General features: G+C 38.9%; 1 protein-coding gene and 1 pseudogene across 7 annotated transcripts in view; one reads left to right on the top strand and one right to left on the bottom strand.

The window, feature by feature from the left end:
• The window catches only part of LOC113633667 (RNA/RNP complex-1-interacting phosphatase-like), a 43,016-nt gene extending 24,685 nt beyond the window's left edge, over positions 1-18,331 (top strand). For 4 of the 7 annotated variants that reach the window (XM_027132054.1, XM_027132050.1, XM_027132053.1 and 1 more), the window contains 7 exons: positions 2,694-2,769; positions 5,702-5,825; positions 9,375-9,435; positions 14,648-14,694; positions 15,311-15,386; positions 15,615-15,786; positions 17,840-18,331. In XM_027132054.1, the coding sequence (XP_026987855.1) occupies positions 2,725-2,769; positions 5,702-5,825; positions 9,375-9,435; positions 14,648-14,694; positions 15,311-15,386; positions 15,615-15,786; positions 17,840-18,022 (708 nt within the window). In that variant the 5' untranslated portion in view covers positions 2,694-2,724 and the 3' untranslated portion in view covers positions 18,023-18,331. Of the gene's footprint in view, positions 1-44; positions 1,292-2,693; positions 2,770-5,701; positions 5,826-9,374; positions 9,436-14,647; positions 14,695-15,310; positions 15,387-15,580; positions 15,787-17,839 lie in introns of those variants that run through there. The other 3 variants (XM_027132049.1, XM_027132055.1, XM_027132056.1) reach the window with 3 other exon arrangements.
• On the bottom strand, positions 9,384-11,857 carry LOC113633668 (RING finger protein 11-like; annotated as a pseudogene).
• Positions 18,332-20,411: the final 2,080 nt, after the last annotated feature.

Here is a 20,411-nt window from a genome sequence, read left to right as displayed (position 1 = left end):
GTATAACTGATTCACTTTGTTATAAAGCAGAAACCAACATACCATTGTAAAGCAATTATATTCCAATACAGATGTTAATAAAAATGAAATTAGAAACTAAAAAGTAAAACTGACAAAAAACATTTGTTATTATAAATAACAATGGAAATTAGTATGCTATTATACCCTTAGAACTACTGTAGAACATGCTGTTCTTTGCTGTTCCACTTGTGGCAGGATTCATAGTTTTTCTAACAGGTACAGATCCCTATGCCTGATACTGTGAGGAAATGTTATACTTGAGCTCCACTCTTAACTCTCTCAGGCATTTTTTGGAATTGTCTAAAATGTAAATCCATACTGTCAACCTCCAGCATGATACCAGGCACATAATAGAAACCCAATAAATGTTTCACTGTGAGTGGAGTATAAGTTGATAGAATAATTTTGAAGGTTGATAAGGCAGATTAGATTGATCGAAAATCTTTCAATATTTTAAGTTTGCATCTCTTTCATTCCAGAATTTGTATGTCTAGAAATTTATATATAGTTATATACATGTGTAAAGAGGTTCACATTGCAGCCTATCTGAAACAGAGGACAAAACCAGAAAACAAACAAAAAACCGCAAACTGAAAACAACTAAAAGTCCATCAATATTGGGCTGGTCATGTAAATTATGTAATGTTACGCAGCTATTGAAGAGAATAGAATGGATGTACGCAAAAATTGACTGGGAGAATCACTATCCAAGACAGATTGTAGACTATGTACAGTATGTTGCTCTTCTATAAAATACAGGATATCCCTTACGTACAAATACATACAAGATACAAGTGTGTATGTAAGCACTTGGGAAATATGTGAAAGAACCACACAAGAAAGTGGGAGAGTGGGACAACTTTCCATGTCCCGTATGATTGGAATTCTGAAGGGTACACACACGAACTAATGGACGTGTGCTACCAGCCTCCTGCTAAGGAGGGAAATTGCAGGCATCAGAATCCTCTTTACTAATGAAGAATCTCAGTAGGCCGACGTGATGACATCATCTCGACGGGCGATGGTGATTGCGCAGTAGAAGGAGGTCTGCGAGCTGCGTGGGCTTGTGCCTAGGCGCCTATGTTTCATGGCCTTGTGCTGGCACCGGGGGCGCCGGGTTGGCGACTTTGGCACTCTTGACGTTGGGTGGACGATATCTTGGGGGTCACATGAGCCAGTGGCATCATGCCCGCGGGCGCTGGGGCCAGCGTCGCGGCTTTTCCGGACGTTCGTCGGCCAAGAGGAAGGGCGGAAAGCACATCCTGGAAAGGTAATACGCCTTGGCCCCTGGGCGTTGCCGGTGGAGCTCAGAGCCCTGGGCCTTGGCTTCGTCTCTTGTGCTGTCGCCTGTCACAGTTGCTCCCGCGCGCTGGCCCATCCGTGCTGTGCTAGGGGGTATTGGTCGTCTCGCAGCTCAGTTCACAGTAGCTGAAAGGGACAGTGTGTGATGTTCTGATTTCTCCCCACCGTTTTAAAAGGGAGGCTCTGGCCATTGCTCCTTGGGTAAAATGCAGAGTGACTGCTTTTTAAGATGGGACTGTCAGTGTTGGGGACACTCCTTAACTACCAAAATGGAATCCCCTGCAATTCCTCAAGCTGTGTTGATTTGGCACAGAAAATGTAAGAGGAACTGGAACTAAGTTTGAGTGAAAAAACACACGGGTACCTCCGAATTTTCCATCGAAACAGTTGATTTGTGTTGTCTCTTGGAATGATAAAGGGCATACTGTTGCTTCCTAACTGATGTCATTTGAGAGATCTACCTCTGTACGATGAAATGATTAATTTTGAGACTTTGCTCATATGTGCAGTAAACGCTTTAGTTCCCTAAGACCTTCCTTTCCTCCATCTCATACCCCATTAAGCCCGCTTCAGCTTATCTCCTGAATTTCTTCTGAATCTGTCAACTCTTCCTCAACATCCTAATACTGAACTTTCCTGTCTGTTGCAATTAGGTCCTAACTAGTGTCCATATATCTTGTTTCCTTCCAATCCATTCTTCACACAAGAAACCTTAAAAGCAAGTTGGAACATTCCCCATAAACATAGCTCAAAACCATTGTTTTGAGAATAGAAAACAAACCGTTGGCCTTTAAGACTTTGCGTGGTCTAGAATCCTCTCTTCTGCTCTGGCCCAATCTTGCGCCACTTTTGCCCTCACTTTCTATGCTTCAGCTACACTGAATTAACCTTAGTTCTAACTCATCTTACAGAAGTCAGTTCAGATATTATTTTTCACTGTGATTCCTAGCATTAAGGAATTTTATCATCAGGTTTTGTATGAGGACTGAAAATAAACTGTGAAGTGGAAGAATTGAGTTTGAGCTATTTCAGTCAGCACGCATGTATTAATGATACCTTAGTAGTCAACAGCAGGCTAGGTTTTATCAGGGATACAGAAGTTCTGGCCATCTCTGGTTTTAGATATCCCTTATTTGTTGAGACCTTTGCATTGTTTCGTTGCCTTTTATCTGTTTTCAAGATGGGAAAACAGGAACAAGGGAAGTATAGGTTATTATTAGGTGGGGTTGAATAAGTGGAGCAGCAAAATGCAAAGCATAAAGAAGAACGACCTACTATATAGGGATATGATTTCCATTTTCAATGCGCATCCATCCTATGCAGGGAGACAGCCTAACATAAAATTTTCCTAACAAAAAATATATTAACAGGTGGAAGGACTATCTCCCAGTTGAACAGCGGATGCCTGGGACTCGTTTCATTGCTTTCAAAGTTCCTTTCAGAAAGGTAAGCAAAAGTTAATACCGTATTCTTCCAGAAATCTGAATTCACCATACAGAGCCCTGGCTCTCAACCCCGTCGTACTCCATTTTCCCTTTTTATAGCAAATACTTTTTAATACCTCCTTTACTCTCCAGAAATGGAATTCATAGATAAATACAACCTAATTCTGTACTTAATTGAAAAAAACAACAACAATGTAATGCCCTAACTATAAATAAAGAATAAAGTAATTTATAAGAAAGTAATATGTATCTCAGTATGTAAATGTTTAGAGATGACCATACTAGAAATATAGAAATAGTCAGTTACTTGTACCATGAATGCAATAAACTATGGACTTTGAATGATAATGATATGTCAGTGTTGGTTCATGAATTCTAACAAATGAAGCACACTGGTATGGAATGTTGATAATGGGGAAGGCTGTGAGGGATGAAGGAGAGCGGGTATAAGTGGGAACTGTGTACTTTTTGCTCACTTTTGCTGTGAATCTCAAACTGCTCTAAAACTAGTCTACTAATTTTTAAAAAAGTGTGTGTTGCTGACACTTGAATAACCAAAGAGATCAATGGAACAGGGTACATGTATAAGCCAAATACATGAAAGAATATTTAGCAGTGAAAGCCATCCTTCCTATATGTAGATATTCAAGAAGTATTTATTTCTGTGTCTATTTTCAGGCACTCTGATTGGAGCCAGCAATACAGTGGTAGGCACAATTGATGTGGTACCTGCCTTCTGGGAGTTTACAGTCTGGTTAGGAGACCAAAATGAAACAAAGAAACATAGAAATAAATATAGAGAAGTGAACTTATTTTCTTCCGTCTAATCTCTCTGGAAGAAAGGATTGTAATATCGCTTGTAAATTCCAGAGGAGGAGACTTTACTTTGAATCTCATATGTTAGCATCACAGGGTTTGAATAAATGGATAATACAGTAAAGGATTTTAAACACATGTGCTTTCTTATTTTATTCTTTCTGATTCTTTTCTGAGTTTTGAAAAGAATCTTGCTCCAGAAGAATAATTTTCCCCCTTCGATCTTTTTTAACAACTGCAAGAGCAGAATGAAGAACTTGGGCTGATTATTGACTTAACATATACTCGCCGCTATTATAAGCCAGAGGTAAATGGAACCCATAATTGAAAATGACCTTCTTTCTGATACTGGAATAATTCATAGTAATTCAGTAGTTATCATCTTATGCTAAGTTGAATCCTGGCCCTCTTTCATGGGTTCAAAAAGGGAAGCTAGTGGCTTCCTTAAATACACATTTGTAATTGCTGTTTCAAAATGAGATTAAAGATATGAATTGAACTATATATTTGGCAGTAGGCTCTAGATATGCTTAAGAAATTCTATAAGCTTCCATGTTCTATATTTTGAAAATGAAGTAAACTTTTACTAAGAATAGTAGTATCCTAAAAAGAAAGAAAGGTATGTCCGTTATGTCTTTAGCACTTATTTTAAGCAGTTGCCTGAGCATGTTTAAGCATCACGGTAAAAGACAATTGTTCTCTAAGTTTTATGCTTTCTTTCCCTAATATCTTCTGATATAATACAGAAACCCATGTATCCTCTTGGCCCATGTAGGACATACCAGTGCAAAAGAATTATCCTTCTTCTGACCTGTTCCATGGCCTTGGGAGACAGTAACACCTAATGTTCGTTAAGATTTGTATAGCAGTTTGCCATTTAGAAAGTTCTTTCATATGCATTGACTTAGTTAATCTTCACAGCAATCCTTTGCTGTTGAAGTGGAAGTAGTACTGATATCTCCTACTGAGTGCTTACTCTGCACTAAGCTCAGAGGAATTTTACAGGCGATGAAACTGACTCTCGGAAAAGGAAGAACTGAAATTTCAGCTCAGTTATTTCTCTTTTTTTTATTGTGGTAAAATATAGATAAATTATATTTATTTCAACCATTTATAAATATGCAGTTCAATGGCATTAAATACAGTCACAGTGTTGTGTAACCATCACCACTGTCTATAACCAAAACTTTTTCATCATGCTCAACAAAAACTCTGTAACCATCAAACAGTAACAACCCCATTTTCCCTCCCACCAGCCCTTAGAAACCTCTATTCTATTTTCTGTCTCTATGAATTTGCCTATTCTAGGTACCTCGTGTAAGTGGAATCTACAACATTTTTCTTTCTATGTCTGGCTTATTTCACGAAACATCGTGTTTTCAAGGTTCATCCATGTTATAGCATGTAACAAAAGGCCATTCCTTTTTTGGCTTGATAAATCCCATTGTGTGTATATACCATGGTTTGTTATTCAACGGTTGATTGACACTTGGGTTTTTTCCACCTTGTAGGTATTGTGAATCATGCTGCTATGATCATTCGTGTACAAATATGTGTTCAAATCCCTGCTTTCAGTTCTGTTAGATGTGCAGCGTAGGTAGTAGCAGAGTTGTTGGATCATACGGTAGCTCTACGCTTAACCTTTGAGAAAGTGCCAAACTGTTTCCTACAGTGTCGTCTTGTTTTTAAACAATTATCACAAATTTTAAGCATATACAAAAGTATTAAAATACTGTAAGTGTTCCTTGTATACCCATGAAATCAAACAGCTTTATTATTTACCAACTGATGGCTGTCATGTTTTTTTTTTTTTTTTTTTTTTTGCGGTACGCGGGCCTCTCACTGCCGTGGCCTCTCCCGTTGCGGGGCACAGGCTCCGGACGCGCAGGCTCAGCGGCCATGGCTCACGGGCCCAGCCGCCCCACAGCACGCGGGATCCTCCCAGACCGGGGCACAAACCTGTGTCCCCTGCATCGGCAGGCGGACCCTCAACCATTGCGCCACCAGGGAAGCCCTGGCTGTCATGTTTTATCTGTACCCCCACCTGTTTCACCCCATTCCATATTATCTTGAAGCAGCTTGGAAATAATATATATTTTCACGGTTTTGCCTTGTAGGACTTACAAGAAATTATTCCTTATTTAAAAATTTGTACAATTGGGCATCTGGTGCCAGATGATCACACCATTTTTAAATTCCAATGTGCTGTTAAAGGGTTTCTGAAAGAAAATAAAGATAATGGTGAGTTGTTTTTGTTTTTTTTTTTCCTTTACCTGAACTTTGGTATGCATTTTGAGTGGGATTGGGGATTTTTAACATTTTTAATAGTTCTGATATTAGGCCTGTTGTGTTTGGTAACATTAAGGTGGAAATGTCAGATGGTGCTAATAGAGTACGGTGTTTTTCCTGTTTATGGTCACAACAATTTAGTTTAGTTTGGAAAGTGATTTTTGTGAGAAATCTCAACTGAACTAGCTTACTTACCTCTTTTTTAAAAATTTGAATGGAAAATACATAAAAACATAAAAATGTTCTTTTGTCCTATTTATTGGTTGAGAGGTGGAAGAAAAGGTTAAGACTCTCAGGGTCTTAGCGTATATAAAAGAGAAAACAAAAAGCAAAGGTTCGGAGTGAGACCGATCCGTAGTAGCAAAACAAAACAGAGTGGACAAGAAGAGCGGCTTCCTCATCGTATATGTGTTTAAGATATTTTTGCCGCTTTTACACTTCGGGTGCAAGTGAGGAAGAACACTCCCACCTCTTATTCTTATCTTCAGACAGGAAGAACTTAAAAGGCTGGTGTTTTCTTGTTTCCACTTTAAGATCTACTCTGTTAATAGTAGGTCTTAATAGCGTGTGAATTTAAGGTTCCACTTGCCTATTTCTAGCATCTAGCTATCAGAAAGAACATCGTATTTGTCATGTTTTAAGACTGAGGAATCTTTTGTCTTTGGAACACCACTGACGCCCATGAGAAAGTGTTCATTTTGTCCTCTTTCTAAATTTAGCCTGAGGAGTGTGCACTTTATTAAATAAATCTAACAGACAGTAAATATTCCGTGTATATATAAAAGGATGCACATATATACATAAAACAGGGAGTAGGGGAGAAGGAATAGAGATGGAGGTGGGAAGATAGGGGATAGGAGGTGAGAGAGAGAGGGAGAGACTGGAATTTCAAGATAACTTTTCATTCTGTAACCTGGTTGCTTAATGCAGGTACTAGCTCTTAAATATCTTAAGCCCTATTCACAGATCTTCCCTTTACTTTAGCTTTAAAATTTGAGAAACTTGACCTTGCGTGTGATAACCAGGGTGTCTAGAAAGGAGGCAAATTATCTGATTCGTGTAAACGTAGTCACAGAAATATTACCTCTTAAGATGTTAGGGTGCAGCTGCCGGCCTACTCACTTCCTCCAGGCTCCTTTGTGTGTGTTCTGTCTGTTCCGCGTGGGCTAGTAGATCCTTACAAGTGCATGAAAACACGTTTGTAAAACCTTGATTGTTCACATGTTATACCAAGTGTAGTTCATTGCATATGCTGACTCCTCTGTGGGTCTTCTGCATGCAGTGGGCTAACTTCACCATGCTCTCTGCCATTGCAGTCTCACAACCTTAGTTATGATCCATGGGTGACTTCCTGTGGTATAAGCCCCTCCCACAGGTGCCAGGCTCACTGATAATGAGGAGACTATACTATCCACTCCCTAGAATTGGTAGAGACTCAGAAAATAAATTGTTTCAGTAAACACTGAGAGCCTTATAGGTTTGTTGTTAGGGCACGGGGATACAGAGGTGAGTAGAAGTCTTTGTTCAGTAGCAACTTACAGTTATCTAGGAAGAGAAACATGTAGTGACTATAAGTGGGTTAATTATAATAGAAGAATCAAATGCAGCAGGAATATAGAGGAGAAATTGAGGAAGGCCTGACTGAGGAGACAGCATTTGAGCTGGGCTTTGGGGAAGAGGATTTTTCCGGAATGAGGAAAGGACAGCCCAGGTATTGGGGACAGGTACAGAAGGCACAGGGCTTGAACTTGTGCTCTGGAGGGGCAGCCTCTGGTGTGACTAGAGGGTAGTGTGAAAGGGCAGAGAATTCATACATTCATTTTCAGCAAATATTTGTATAATACCTTCTACATTGAAGGCACTCTTCTAGGAAGTAGGAACAGAACAAAGTTCTTGCCCTTACGTAATTTACATTCTAGTGGGAGAGAGAGATGAATAAATAAGTAAATATATGGAGTGTCAATTGGTGGTAAATGCTTTGGAGAATAACAAAAGAAGATGAAGAGGTGAGGGAATGTGGTAGGTGATCAGGGAAGTCCCCTCTATTAAGATGTCGATTGAGCAGAGCCTTGGAGTGAGAAACAAGCCATTGGATATCTGGGAGAGAGGAGATGGTGTGGGATCGTGTGTTCTAGGAGAGTGCAGATGAGGTGGGAGGGTGTGTTCTGAAGCAGAAGGAATAGTAGGTGCAAAGTCCCTGAGGCATGACTGTGCTTGGCATGTTTGAGGAATAGTAAGGAGGCCAGTGTGGCTGGACAGGGGTAAGTGAGTGAGGGCAGAGCAGTAGAGAATAAGATCAGGGAGGGTGGCAGGGGAAAGGAGGGAGGTGGATGATGTAGGTCCTTGTAAGTCATAGTTTGAACTTATAATTCAGTTGGAGAGACAGAGTGATATTTGTTTATATAGAGTGCTCAATGCTATGCTAAAACCTTGGGCTTTGTTCTATTCTAAGTGAAGATGTTTAAGCAACAGAGCAATCCAGCCAAGTTTATATTTTAGAAAGATAACATCTTCCATGTGGAGGAGCAGTTGAAATAGACTTTTTTTTTTTTTTTTTTTTTGTGGCACACAGGCCTCTCATTGCCGTGTTCTCTCCTGGATGCACAGGCTCAGCGGCCATGGCTCATGGCCCCAGCCGCTCGGTGGCATGTGGGATCCTCCTGGACCGGGGCATGAACCCGTGTCACCTGCATCGACAGGGAGACTCTCAACCACTGCGCCACCAGGGAAGCCTGGATCAGTTGAAATAGAAGAGATCGTTAGAATTGTAGGGCGGCAGTAATCCAGGCAGGAGATGACGAATGCCAGACACCACCTAGTCACAGACATACCTTTTGCAGAGATCAGCTACATGTTGTTGTTTTTTATTTACTTTCTCATATAATTTTTCCAGTGCTGGACCACGAAATACTGTGGCATACTTGGAAAAATCTGAGACTCGATTCTAGTCTTTTTTCTGTTTGCGTGCTGTGCAGCTTGGGCTTACGTCTCAAGCCTTACTTTTTCATTGTGAAATAAGCACGGTGTTACTTACCCAAGAACTGCACAGGCACATAGACCCATGACGTGTGAGCAGCAGTGAATGAGAGAAGGAATGGAAGTGCTTTGGGACCCCAAGAGCCCTTCAGAAACTGTTTGTTCTTTTTAATATGGAGCATTAAAAGTGAAGGCATTCCATTTGTTTCACTCAAAATCAAATTGTATTCTTCTGATAGCCTGGTTTTTTTCCACTCCCTTTTTCTATAGTCAAATCAGTTCCTTTGGGGCATTCTGCAGTCCACACTATTGCATCTGATTGGAGGCTATGCAAAATTTCCCAGAGACAATGAATTTTGACTTTATAGTACGTTCCTGCAAAAACACTCTTTTCTTCAGAGTTTTTCCTTTTCAGGATAGTGGTAGTGTTGTGGTTACTAATAAAGGCTACTCTTCAGAAAATTGTATAACTTGTTTTTAGTGTATCTACTTTGCTTACTTAATTCCATATTCACTGTTTTATAGACAGGCTTATTGGTGTCCACTGTACCCATGGTTTAAACAGGACTGGCTACCACATCTGCAGGTGAGTTGTCAACCCCAGGAGGCAGACCTTGTTTAAATTGTACTGTATACAGTAGTAATGTAAGCTAATGTAAGCTGAATGCAAAACATGCAGTCAGAGAAATGTATGAAGTGGAAGGCAATTTTGCCCCCTACTCAGAGGTTAAGACCAGTAATTATTTAGCACATACTTTTTCAGACGTTAAAAATGCAGATATAAGCATATACAATTGTCCCTTGGTATCTGCAGGGGATTGGTTTTAGGACTCCCCATGGATACCAAAATCCTCGGATGCTCAAGTCCTGTATGTAAAATGGTGTAGTATAGTCGCCCTTCCATATCTGCAGGATATGGAACCGTTGGATATACAGAACTGACTGTACATGTGATTTAATGGTATAGTATTTAGACATTCTGGTTTATAATTTACTATATGGTACACATCTTCCTATGAAAATATTTGGAGACCTCAATCTTATTTATTTATTATTATTTTTTCCTCCAAATTTGCTTTATGTAGTTGGATATAAATTAATGAACAAAAACTTAAGCAAGATACATGTAAGAGTTTAATAGAACCTGATATTCTAATTCTTTCAGTTTTTTTCAAACTCATCATGGGGCTTATAAGAAAATTAACCAACATGGATACTACTACAGTTGAATGTCAAATTCTTAAGTGCTTATGACATACTAAATTCTTCCCTAATGCACTTATGAAGAACCCTTCAAGAGACTTGTGTGTTGTATGTAGAAAAGTGTTGATTTATTTGAGGAGTGAAGCATTCAGCTTTGGTGGATATATCCTTGTTAGGCTGAGGCAATCATTATCATATCCCTCTTTGCCATGAATTGTCTTATGAATGGTCATATCAGTCTGTTTTGGCAAATAAGTAAACAGGAGAAGGCTGTTATTGTGCTTACGAGAATGATATTTTTCTCTGAAAAAAGATAAATATGCATTAGGAAAATGACCATTTGGACTCTTTTTCTGCTTCCTCCTTGTTTTGTGAGAATATGATACTTGGTTTTACAGCAGCCATTTTGTGACCATGAGATGATTATATGCCAATAACGACAAATGGTAGATTAGAAAGAACCAGCAAAGACAGAAAACAGCAACATCAATAGTAACAACAATCACAGTAAAAGAACAATGGGACCTTAACTTGTGGAGTTCCTATAAAGTAAAAAATAAATGCTCTATGTTTATTCTAAAAAAAAAAAAATAACTATGCAAACAAGCTTAAAACTACTTTTTTTTGTGCCAGTGTTATAAAATGTAGCTTTAAATAAAACCTTGACCCAAATGCCAGCAACTTCAGAAAAGAATTTGGGTAGGGGGAAGAAGAAAGTTATCTCACTTAGGAAAAACAACCACTATCTTTATCCTAATCTTCGACACACAATTGAAACATATATAGCTGCTGTAACACTTTACACAAATCCTATGTACTGGAGCAATAACAAGATCTAAATACAATTATATTTTTAAACACTGGGTGAAGGCTTTACATAAAAATAGCATCTTACTTTTCCCCCTAAATTTCTAAAATATCACATACTTTTCCCCAACATCTGCAGCCGTTCAGGAATTATTAGGAAACTTTCATGCATGATCTTAATTCCTAATCCCCGGCTCTTTGGGCTCAACGACAGAAGATCAAAACCACCAAAAATGATGGTTCTCTTGAAGTCAGGTGAGAGACACTGGCTCAGTTAGTCTCGTAGGACAAAAGCAGTGCTGCATCAACTGTCTCCTTGCAGGAGGGGCACGTGAAGGATCTCATCAGCCAGTCATCTGTACAGCCCAGGTGACCTGCATACACAGCAGAAATCAAATTGCGTTGTCATAAACAAAGTCCATCACACAGATCACACACTCCTGGATCTTTTTTTTTAATATTTGTTTTATTTTATTTATTGATTTTTTTTTTTTTTGGTTGCGCCGGGTCTTAGTTGCAGCCGGTGGGCTCCTTAGTTGTGGCATGCAAACTCTTAGTTGCAGCATGCGTGTGGGATCTAGTTCCATGACCAGGGAACGAACCCGGGCCCCCTGCATTGAGAGTGCGGAGTCTTTAGCCAGTGCACCACCAGGGAAGTCCCCCGGATCCTTTTTTCTGATCCATTTCTTCCAGGATCATAAACTCATTTAGGCTGATGCTGTATGAGGCCTGTTCTTTTGAGCTATCCTATTCTGTTCCTCTCAGCTGAGTTGCTAGGCGAGTCTGGCTAGGTGTTGTATGATAGACCAAAACTGGAACTTGATCCAGATATGGCAGCAGTGGCTCCTGATCCAGCTCTGTCCCCTTGCCGAAGCTAGCCCAGTCGGACTGAGACTTGTGAGGCAGGGAGATGTCATCCGAAGTTGGGTACTTAAGGCACTTCCCCATCTTCTGGGGCTTGAGTGTGTGATCTGTGTGCTGTTTTGACAGTCTTCCAACCTCATTCTTTTTTTTAAATGATTATTAATTAATTTTAAAAATTTATTTTTGAATTTAAAAAATTTATTTTTTATACAGCAGGTTCTTATTAGTTATCTATTTTATACATATTAGTGTATATATGTCAATCCCAATCTTCCAATTGATCTCACCACTACCGACCCCCGCCCTGCCCCACTCTCCCCTCTTGGTGTCCATACGTTTGTTCTCTACATCTGTGTCTCTATTTCTGCCTTGCAAACCAGTTCACCTGTACCATTTTTCTAGATTCCATATATATACATTAATATACAATATTTGTTTTTCTCTTTCTGACTTACTTCACTCTGGATGACAGTCTCTAGGTCTATCCACGTCTCTACAAATGACCCAATTTTGTTCTTTTTTATCTCTGAGTAATATTCCATTGTATATACTTACCACATCTTCTTTGTCCATTCATCTGTCAATGGGCATTTGGGTTGCTTCCATGACCTAGCTATTGTGAATACTGCTGCAGTGAACATTGGGGTGCATATGTCTTTTTGAATTATGCTTTTCTCTGGGTATATGCCCAGTAGTGGGATTGCTGGGTCATATGGTAATTCTATTTTTATTTTTTAAGGAACCTCCATACTGTTCTCCATAGTGGCTGTATCAGTTGACATTCCCACCAGCAGTGCAAGAGGGTTCCCTTTCCTCACACCCTATCCAGCATTTGTTGTTTGAAGATTTTCTGATGATGCCTACTCTAACCTGTCTGAGGTGATGCCTCATTGTAGTTTTGATTTGCATTTCTTTAATAATTAGTGATGTTGAGCAGATTTTCATGTGCCTCTTGGCCATCTGTATGTCCTTTTGGAGAAATGTCTATTTAGGTCTTCTGCCCATTTTTTGATTGGGTTTTTGTTTTTTTAATAGTGAGCTGCATGACCTATTTATATATTTTGGAGATTAATCCTTTGTTGATTCGTTTGCAAACATTTTCTCCCATTCTGAGGGTTGTGTTTTCGTCTTGTTTATACTTTCCTTTGCTGTGCAAAAGCTTTTAAGTTTCATTAGGTCCCATTTGCTTATTTTTTTTAAGGCTGCATTGTACCTTTGCTCACTGATGAACATATAAAAGTCAGAAGTTTTTGATATTATAAAACATCAAAGTAATGGACATTCCTGTGTGAACATCTTTGAATATATATGCTTTGTCTCAGTTAACTTCACTCAGAATGGGACTTCTGCATCAAAGAGTTTATGTCCTTTTGCTTTTTGTGGATGTTGCTACTCTGTACCAATTTATGGTTGTTCATGCAGGAAATACTTATTGAGCATCTGTTATATTTAAGCACTGTGCTGGGTGCTAGTAAAAAGACTTGTGAAATTTCGTGAGTGAAGAGACTTGACCTCCCCTTTGTGAATTCTAACAGTCCAGAGAGGGAATAGATATTCAAGAATCATACTGTGCACGTAGAATTACAACTCTGACAAGTGCCAAGGAGAGGGACATGGTACCATGAGAGCATATTTTAGGGAGGATTTGATCTCATCATGGAGATTAGAGAAGGTTTATTTAGGGATGTTTCAGCTGATATCTGAAGGTTGCGTAGGTATTAAGCAGATACGGACGTTGGGGACAGATTTCTGAGCATAAGGAATAGCAGAAGACCCTATAAGAGGAAAGCATATGCTGTGTTGGAGGAACTGGCCAGGAAGGTGGGGCTGTTGGGGGAGCATGTGATTATAATGGAGCTACAAGTGTGGGCAGGAGCTCGATCGTGCAGGCTTATGTTTAAGGTTTCAGAATTTAAGAGTAATAGAAAACCATTGAACTTTTTTTGTTGAAGGTGAGTGTGTGGAACATACCCAATTGCATTTTCAACCTATCATTTTGCTACCGAGTGGAGAATACACTGCAGGGAGAAAGAGTGGAAGCGAGGAAAGAAGTTAGGAGACTTTTGTAGAAATTGGGCATAATGGTGGCTTGGACCAGGGTATGGTGGTCATTTTGGTGGAAAGATGTGGACAGATTCTAGAGGTATGTAGGCAGTATCATTGTTAGCACTGGTGGTGGGTTGAGGATGAGGGTGAGGGAGAAATAGCTGTCAGTGATGGTGATTCCTAAGTTTCTGGCTCCTATGGTTGGTTAGATAGGGTTTTTAGATATGATGTTAATATTTATCCTAATTTGTCTTTTGTTATTTGTTGGTTCTTGATGAATACTGTGTCATATTAAGTCTCCTGTTTTGAGTGTACAAAGCGTTTTGACCAAAACTGACTGTTGTATGTTATCAGATAACTTTTTTTGTTTTTTTGTTTTTTTTGGTACGCGGGCCTCTCACTGTTGTGGCCTCTCCCGTTGCGGAGCACAGGCTCTGGACGCGCAGGCCTAGCAGCCATGGCTCACGGGCCCAGCCGCACGAACCCGCGTTCCCTGCATTGGCAGGCAGACTCTCAACCACTGTGCCACCAGGGAAGCCCTCAGATAACTTTTTAACATCTGCCAGTTTGGTCCTGTATTTTATTCTCTTTCATTTATTAATTAAATTGTTGTATTAGTGTAATATTAATACAACTATATTAATATTAATAGAAAATATTAATAGATTTTCTAAAGTTGCGTTATCCTTGCATCCTTGGAATAAAGCCTTTTTGTATTCATGGTATATATCATTCTTTAATAATTATTGATTAGATGTGCTGATATTTTCTTAGGATTTTTATATCTATATTTGTAAAGCAAAATTGGACCTTTTTTGCAAAACCTTGATTTTCTTTTCTTTTTATTTACAAATGACTCGAATTTTGTTGTTTTTTAGATATTTGGTTGATGTAGAAGGCATGTGGGCAGATGATGCAATTGGATATAAGTATAAGGGTTGTCACTACTTTTCCCTTTTTATAAAATTTGAAGGTAGAAGTGTAGGGGAATTTCTCAAATTTTGGACAAAGAGAAAAGTTTGTAATTCATTTGTTCTGACATAAGATAACCTTTTACCAAAAGTTTATAAAGGGATGTATCTGGAAATAGTGAGATATAACAGCCTAAATAATTAGTCAGTGGATTTCAGCATTTTCTTTTCTTATTAAAATTTATTTTATTTATTTATTTATTTTTGGCTGCGTTGGGTCTTCGTTGCTGTGCGGGCTTTCTCTAGTTGCCACGAGCAGGGGCTACTCTTTGTTGTGGTACGTGGGCCTCTCATTGCGGTGGCTTCTCGTTGTGTAGCTCGGGCTCTAGGCACTCAGGCTTCAGTAGTTGTGGCACTCGGGCTTCAGTAGTTGTGGCGCATGGGCTTAGTTGCTCCGCGGCATGTGAGATCTTCCCAGACCAGGGCTCGAACCCCTGTCCCCTGCATTGGCAGGCGGATTCTTAACCACTGCGCCACCAGGGAAGTCCCTGGATTTCAGCTTTGATCTGCTTTCTCTGGGAAAGATTTGCTTTTTGTACAGTTATTTCTAACAGTTCATCCGCTCCTCAGTATTTAATACGAGCCGTGGACATTGCTTAGAAAGACAAAACTACATTGAAAACCTTCAGAATGGTCTCATCAGAAAGTAAGTTGCATTTTATATATGAAATTTGTGGTTAGGAAGATCTATTTTTATATCATTTAAGTTGCACATGTCCCTTCTTCTTGTATCTTGTTTACTTGCTCGAGGAAACCTAAACAAATAGGAATGGGGGGAGGATGGAATTGTTATTTTCACGGGCCAAAATATAGTCACTAAATTGGCTACTGAATTTGCAGACCAGTAACATTTTGTGGAAACATTCTGTTTGAGGAATCGGGATTCCAGTGTATCCAGAACAAGTGGTTTTGATGACTCAACACATATGATGGAACCAGTTCACACAGCTAATAAGTCTGTTAACCAAGGAAGTATAACCTACATTAGACCCCAGGTTACCCAACATCTTGGCATTTCCATACCCAGACCCAAGATTTGCAGAAAGGTATCTCTGCTTTCCCTTTTTCTAGAATTGAAATAGAAATTAATATTATAAATTAGTGCAAACACATTATAATGTGAAGAATTGGTGTTTTCTTGCTGATCAGTGTCAACCAGGGGGTATTGTTTGTTCCATATTTTGCATTTAGAGATGGAAAGTCAAGTATAGGAGGGGGAATAGGTGAGTTTTTAGAGGCAGTTGGGAAGAGGACTTAGAAATTTTCATTGATTCTTAAACTTAGTTTAAGCCAATAATTTGATGTGAGTGTCAGAAACGATCTTACATTCTTAGGCTGCATTAATAGTGGTATAGTTTTCAGAATAAGGAAGTTTGCTTTATTTAAAGAGTAAATACAAATTATAGGGAAAATGGTAAAATTCCTGTAGAGAAACTTGCAAAGGGGTTGAACACATAAATCACAAACATACTTTTACTTGGGAAACAGGAAAAACCTCAGTACAATTAAAACAACAACAGTTTTTGCCATTTTGCTATTAATTTAGCAAGTTTTTGACAAGGTAGTCCAGTGTATTGATTGTAAGGCTGGACCTGGGTTTGCATCCTGGCTCTGCTGTTCACCCTGTATGTGATCTTGAGTAAGATCTCTAAATTCCTATTTTCTTATCAATTAGATGGAAATTTTACTAATATTATAAATAAATTTTTAATAACGTATACCTTGGGATTGTTGTTGATTATTACATGAGTTAATAAAGTACTTTAGCACATTGTAAACTTTCAGTTTTCAAAAAGATGTTTTGACATTTTTAGCAGATGTAAACATTTCAAAAAGGTGTTGCTTGTGTTGCCAGGGGCACTGAAAAATGGTATAGCCCTTTCGAAACATAACTGTAATAGCCATAAAAATGTTCATACCTGGTAATTCCACCATGAGGTTACAGAAATACTTTAAAATATGGAAAAATCTACATGCATTTAATCACTCAGCACATTCCTCAAACTCCCTACTATGTATCAGACTCTGGACTAGGTACTTAGGATACAGTTGTATATGTTCTGGGATGTTAATCCCAGCATTATTTACAGTAGTGGAAAAATTGGTAGCAGCTTGCATTTCTAACGATGAAGAATAGCTAAGTAAATTATTATATCCATACTATGATATTTTATAAAGCCATTGAAAGTGATAGCTTACTTATGATAAGTGAAAATAATAGGTTATGATTCAGCAGTCAAAAAAAGATGCTAGGGGGAAAAAGACCAAAAGTAATATTAACCAGTTTACTTAGATTAAGTGGGATTGAGGGGTTTTGGGAGGTGTTTACTTTTCTCAGATCTCCAAATTTTCTTTTGTATGATTATATTAGATTTACTGATGTTACTTTTGAAACAATTAAATTCTAATTTTCCAAATTTGCTGCATGTGCCATGGTTAGAATTTCTACATTTTATAATTAATTTATATATGTGTTTACTTATAAAGTGAAAGTAGGTTCCTGGTTTCAAAAATAAATAGCTTACTCTGTTTCATGTCAACCCTGCCACACTTGGAGAGAATGTATCTGATTAGAATAGTATGGGCATTTATAGGGAAAGATGGAAAGGCTTCTGGGAACCTACAGTGTGCCAAGGCATTGTGGTGGGTAATTGAAGTATATCATCTTAATTTACCTTCAAAACAATCCATGAAGATGGAAGGTATTATTAGCTCTATTTTATAAAGAACTACGAAATCCAAAGATTAAGCAATTTTTTTTTTTTTTTTTTTTTTGCGGTACGCGGGCCTCTCACTGTCGTGGCCTCTCCCGTTGCGGAGCACAGGCTCTGGACGCCCAGGCTCAGCGGCCCTCACGGGCCCAGCTGCTCCGCGGCATGTGGGATCTTCCCGGACCGGGGCATGAACACGTGTCCCCTGCATCGGCAGGCAGACTCTCAATAACTGTGCCACCAGGGAAGCCCAGATTAAGCAATTTTATCTGCTAAAATCACACAGGTAGAAAACAGTAGAACCAGAGTATCTATGTATAATTTTATAAAGCTTATTATATATATTTATTAAAACTAATAATGGTGTATTACTTTTGTTTTGTTTAAGAAAATTTTCACAGAATCAAAACATTTACCAGAGAGGCCATATTCCTACTCCTGGTCCCCACGGAGAGGACTGTTTACAAAGGAGGTACTCTTGGAATGTAGAGCCAAACGCCAGTCAAGCAGCGCAGAACAGAAGGTGGTATCCTGGCAATTACTACAGACTACCCTATCCGACCTATTATAGATGGACCAAGTGACACAAGCCTACCCTGGAAATCTACCTGGAGACAGAACAGGACTGAAGACAGCCAGAGTGACGTTTTATAAAATCAGGTCAAATGAGGTTTATAATCTATTTTAGTGCTCCCTTATGTGTTTGAGCTTAAGGAAAAATTATATTGATACTTAGCTCCGCTGATAAATTTGCAGTATTTACAACAGTGAAGGAAATAGTCTGTCATTCTAATCTTAAATTTTTTTTAAAGGAGGATGATATTTTAGAACTGATAAAAAGTAATAAAGAACATCGCTTGTAAATTATTTTTAAAAATTCTATCTTCCTTTTCTGGTGTATTTCCTTCTGACTAGACTTGTAATGTTAGAGTGTGTGTGTGTGTGTGTGTGTGTGTGTGTGTGTGTGTGTGCAGAAAATTTTTAGTGTTTCTGTCATGTTCTGTTATTACCCAATCATCAGGATATCTCCCCCCCCACAAACTGTTCAAGATTTCTATCAAAATCTACCTAGGAGATAATCTCTTTAGAACCTAATCACTATTTGTAATTAGTTGTAGTATTTTTGTGATTAGACATTTCTTTCTTTCTTTTGGCAGTCTACTGTTGGATTTGACCAATTTCCTTTCACTGAATTGTCAGATACACCATCTAACACTGGATAAACTTTTAGGGATTTATTGTCAATTGAGCAGGAGAGACCAATTGGTAAATGTAAATGCTAAATGCTGGGTAATTTACCTGACGAGGTAATTGTTATCAACTGGGTGGAGCTACTTAGAAAACTTGAAAACTTTTATAGACTATAAAGGTTGCTTGATGAACAGAATAGGGTGCGACATTTAAAGCCTGGAATATCTGGGGAGACTTGCATGGCTCCTTGTGTTGTTGCTTCTTTGTTGACCATAACCTGCTGCAGTCTTTCTCCACTTGCCTCTCACAGTGGAATGGTGCCTTGACCTTGACTTTTTCTAAGTTGCCCCTTCTGCTAGTTTACCTCTGGAACACACAGCTGGATCATGTGGGAGGTGTTAATTATTTTTAGTTGCAGAGGAAGCCAGAAACCTTTGTTGGCTCAAGAAAGGGTCTAACTGCCATGACATCATAAGCCTTGGTAAATATTTTATGAATACTTGGGCAAATTGGCTGCATTGTTTAAGTCTCTGATTTTGAAGTGTTGTATCATGGGAAGTCTGAAATTGCATATGATAGTTGTTTTCTCTGTTCTGTGTTATAAATGAACATCATGTGGAACCTGACCCTAAGGATGTGCTCTAACTCAGCTACTCCCTGGTCTGTGTCTGATGAGCTCAGTCAGGTTACTACCTTTCATCTAGGTGGTGGCTCAGAAAGTTTTTTTCTGCCCGCCACATTTAACAGAGATACAAGAGTTCTTCTTGCCAGAAGGCTGCTCTGTGGAATTGTTCCTTCGCATACATCGTGAACTCTCCCTTGGAAAGATACTGGCGCAGCAAGACAACTGGTGAGGCAAAAAAAGAACCACCAGGGACAGGCATGTGAGTCCAGCTAATCTAATAGTTTTAAGGAGTTCCTGGGCAAGCAGTTTCTGAGGAGGACATTGCCAGCAGAAGTGTCATCTTAAGCACTGCCACCTTTGAAAACCTTCTTTGATCGTGTTGTCCTCTCTGTCCCCATCCCATTTCGTTTATCAACACAGCTTATTGAAAACCAGTCTCCTTTTGCTATCTCGTGTCTCATTTATTCTTCAACACACTGTTTTCCCGGCTTCTGCTCACATCACACCACTGAAAGTCCTCTGGCTAAAGGGACAAGCAACTTTTTTTAAAGGTCTTTAGTGGTCTTTTTAAGCTTTTAATTTTTTTATTTTTATTAAAAATACACAGGTAAGTATTGGGTTGGCCAAAAAGTTCATTTGGGGTTTTCTGCAGGATGTTACGGAAAACCCAAACGAACTTTTTGGCCAACCCAATAGTTTAAAATTCAAATAGTTCTACTGAGATGTCTATGAAAGAGAGTAGTCTTCCCATCAGCACCCCTGCCCTATCCCCTGATTGTCACTCCCCAAGGGCAATCACTTTAAGTATTTTTGCATTATTTTCTACCCAAAGGCAACCACTTTAAGTATTTTAGCATTATTTTCTAATATTTGCCTCCATATTTAAATACTAGACTTATATTACCACGTCTTGATTTTTCAGTTTCTGATACTGTCTATTGACTTCCTACTGTGGAAGGCGAGAATTTAGCTCTTTCACATCATCTGTCCACATACACACTTCTGTTCCCCTCATCTTTTCAGGATAGTTATTTCCCAACTTTTGGTTAATCAATATTCTAAGTTTATGTTATTTGCTAGGTAAGTATCATTCACCTCTGAACCATCGTGCACGAGTATGTTTCCATTCTTACACCATTTTGTC

Source organism: Aethalodelphis obliquidens, unplaced genomic scaffold, assembly GCF_003676395.1.
Source record: "Aethalodelphis obliquidens isolate GAN/ISIS:26980383/991018 unplaced genomic scaffold, ASM367639v1 scaffold40, whole genome shotgun sequence".
In the NCBI taxonomy this organism is placed as follows: Eukaryota; Metazoa; Chordata; class Mammalia; order Artiodactyla; family Delphinidae; genus Aethalodelphis; species Aethalodelphis obliquidens.
The sequence above is the reverse complement of the archived record's forward strand: the minus strand, read 5'-3'. Positions and strand labels throughout refer to the sequence as shown.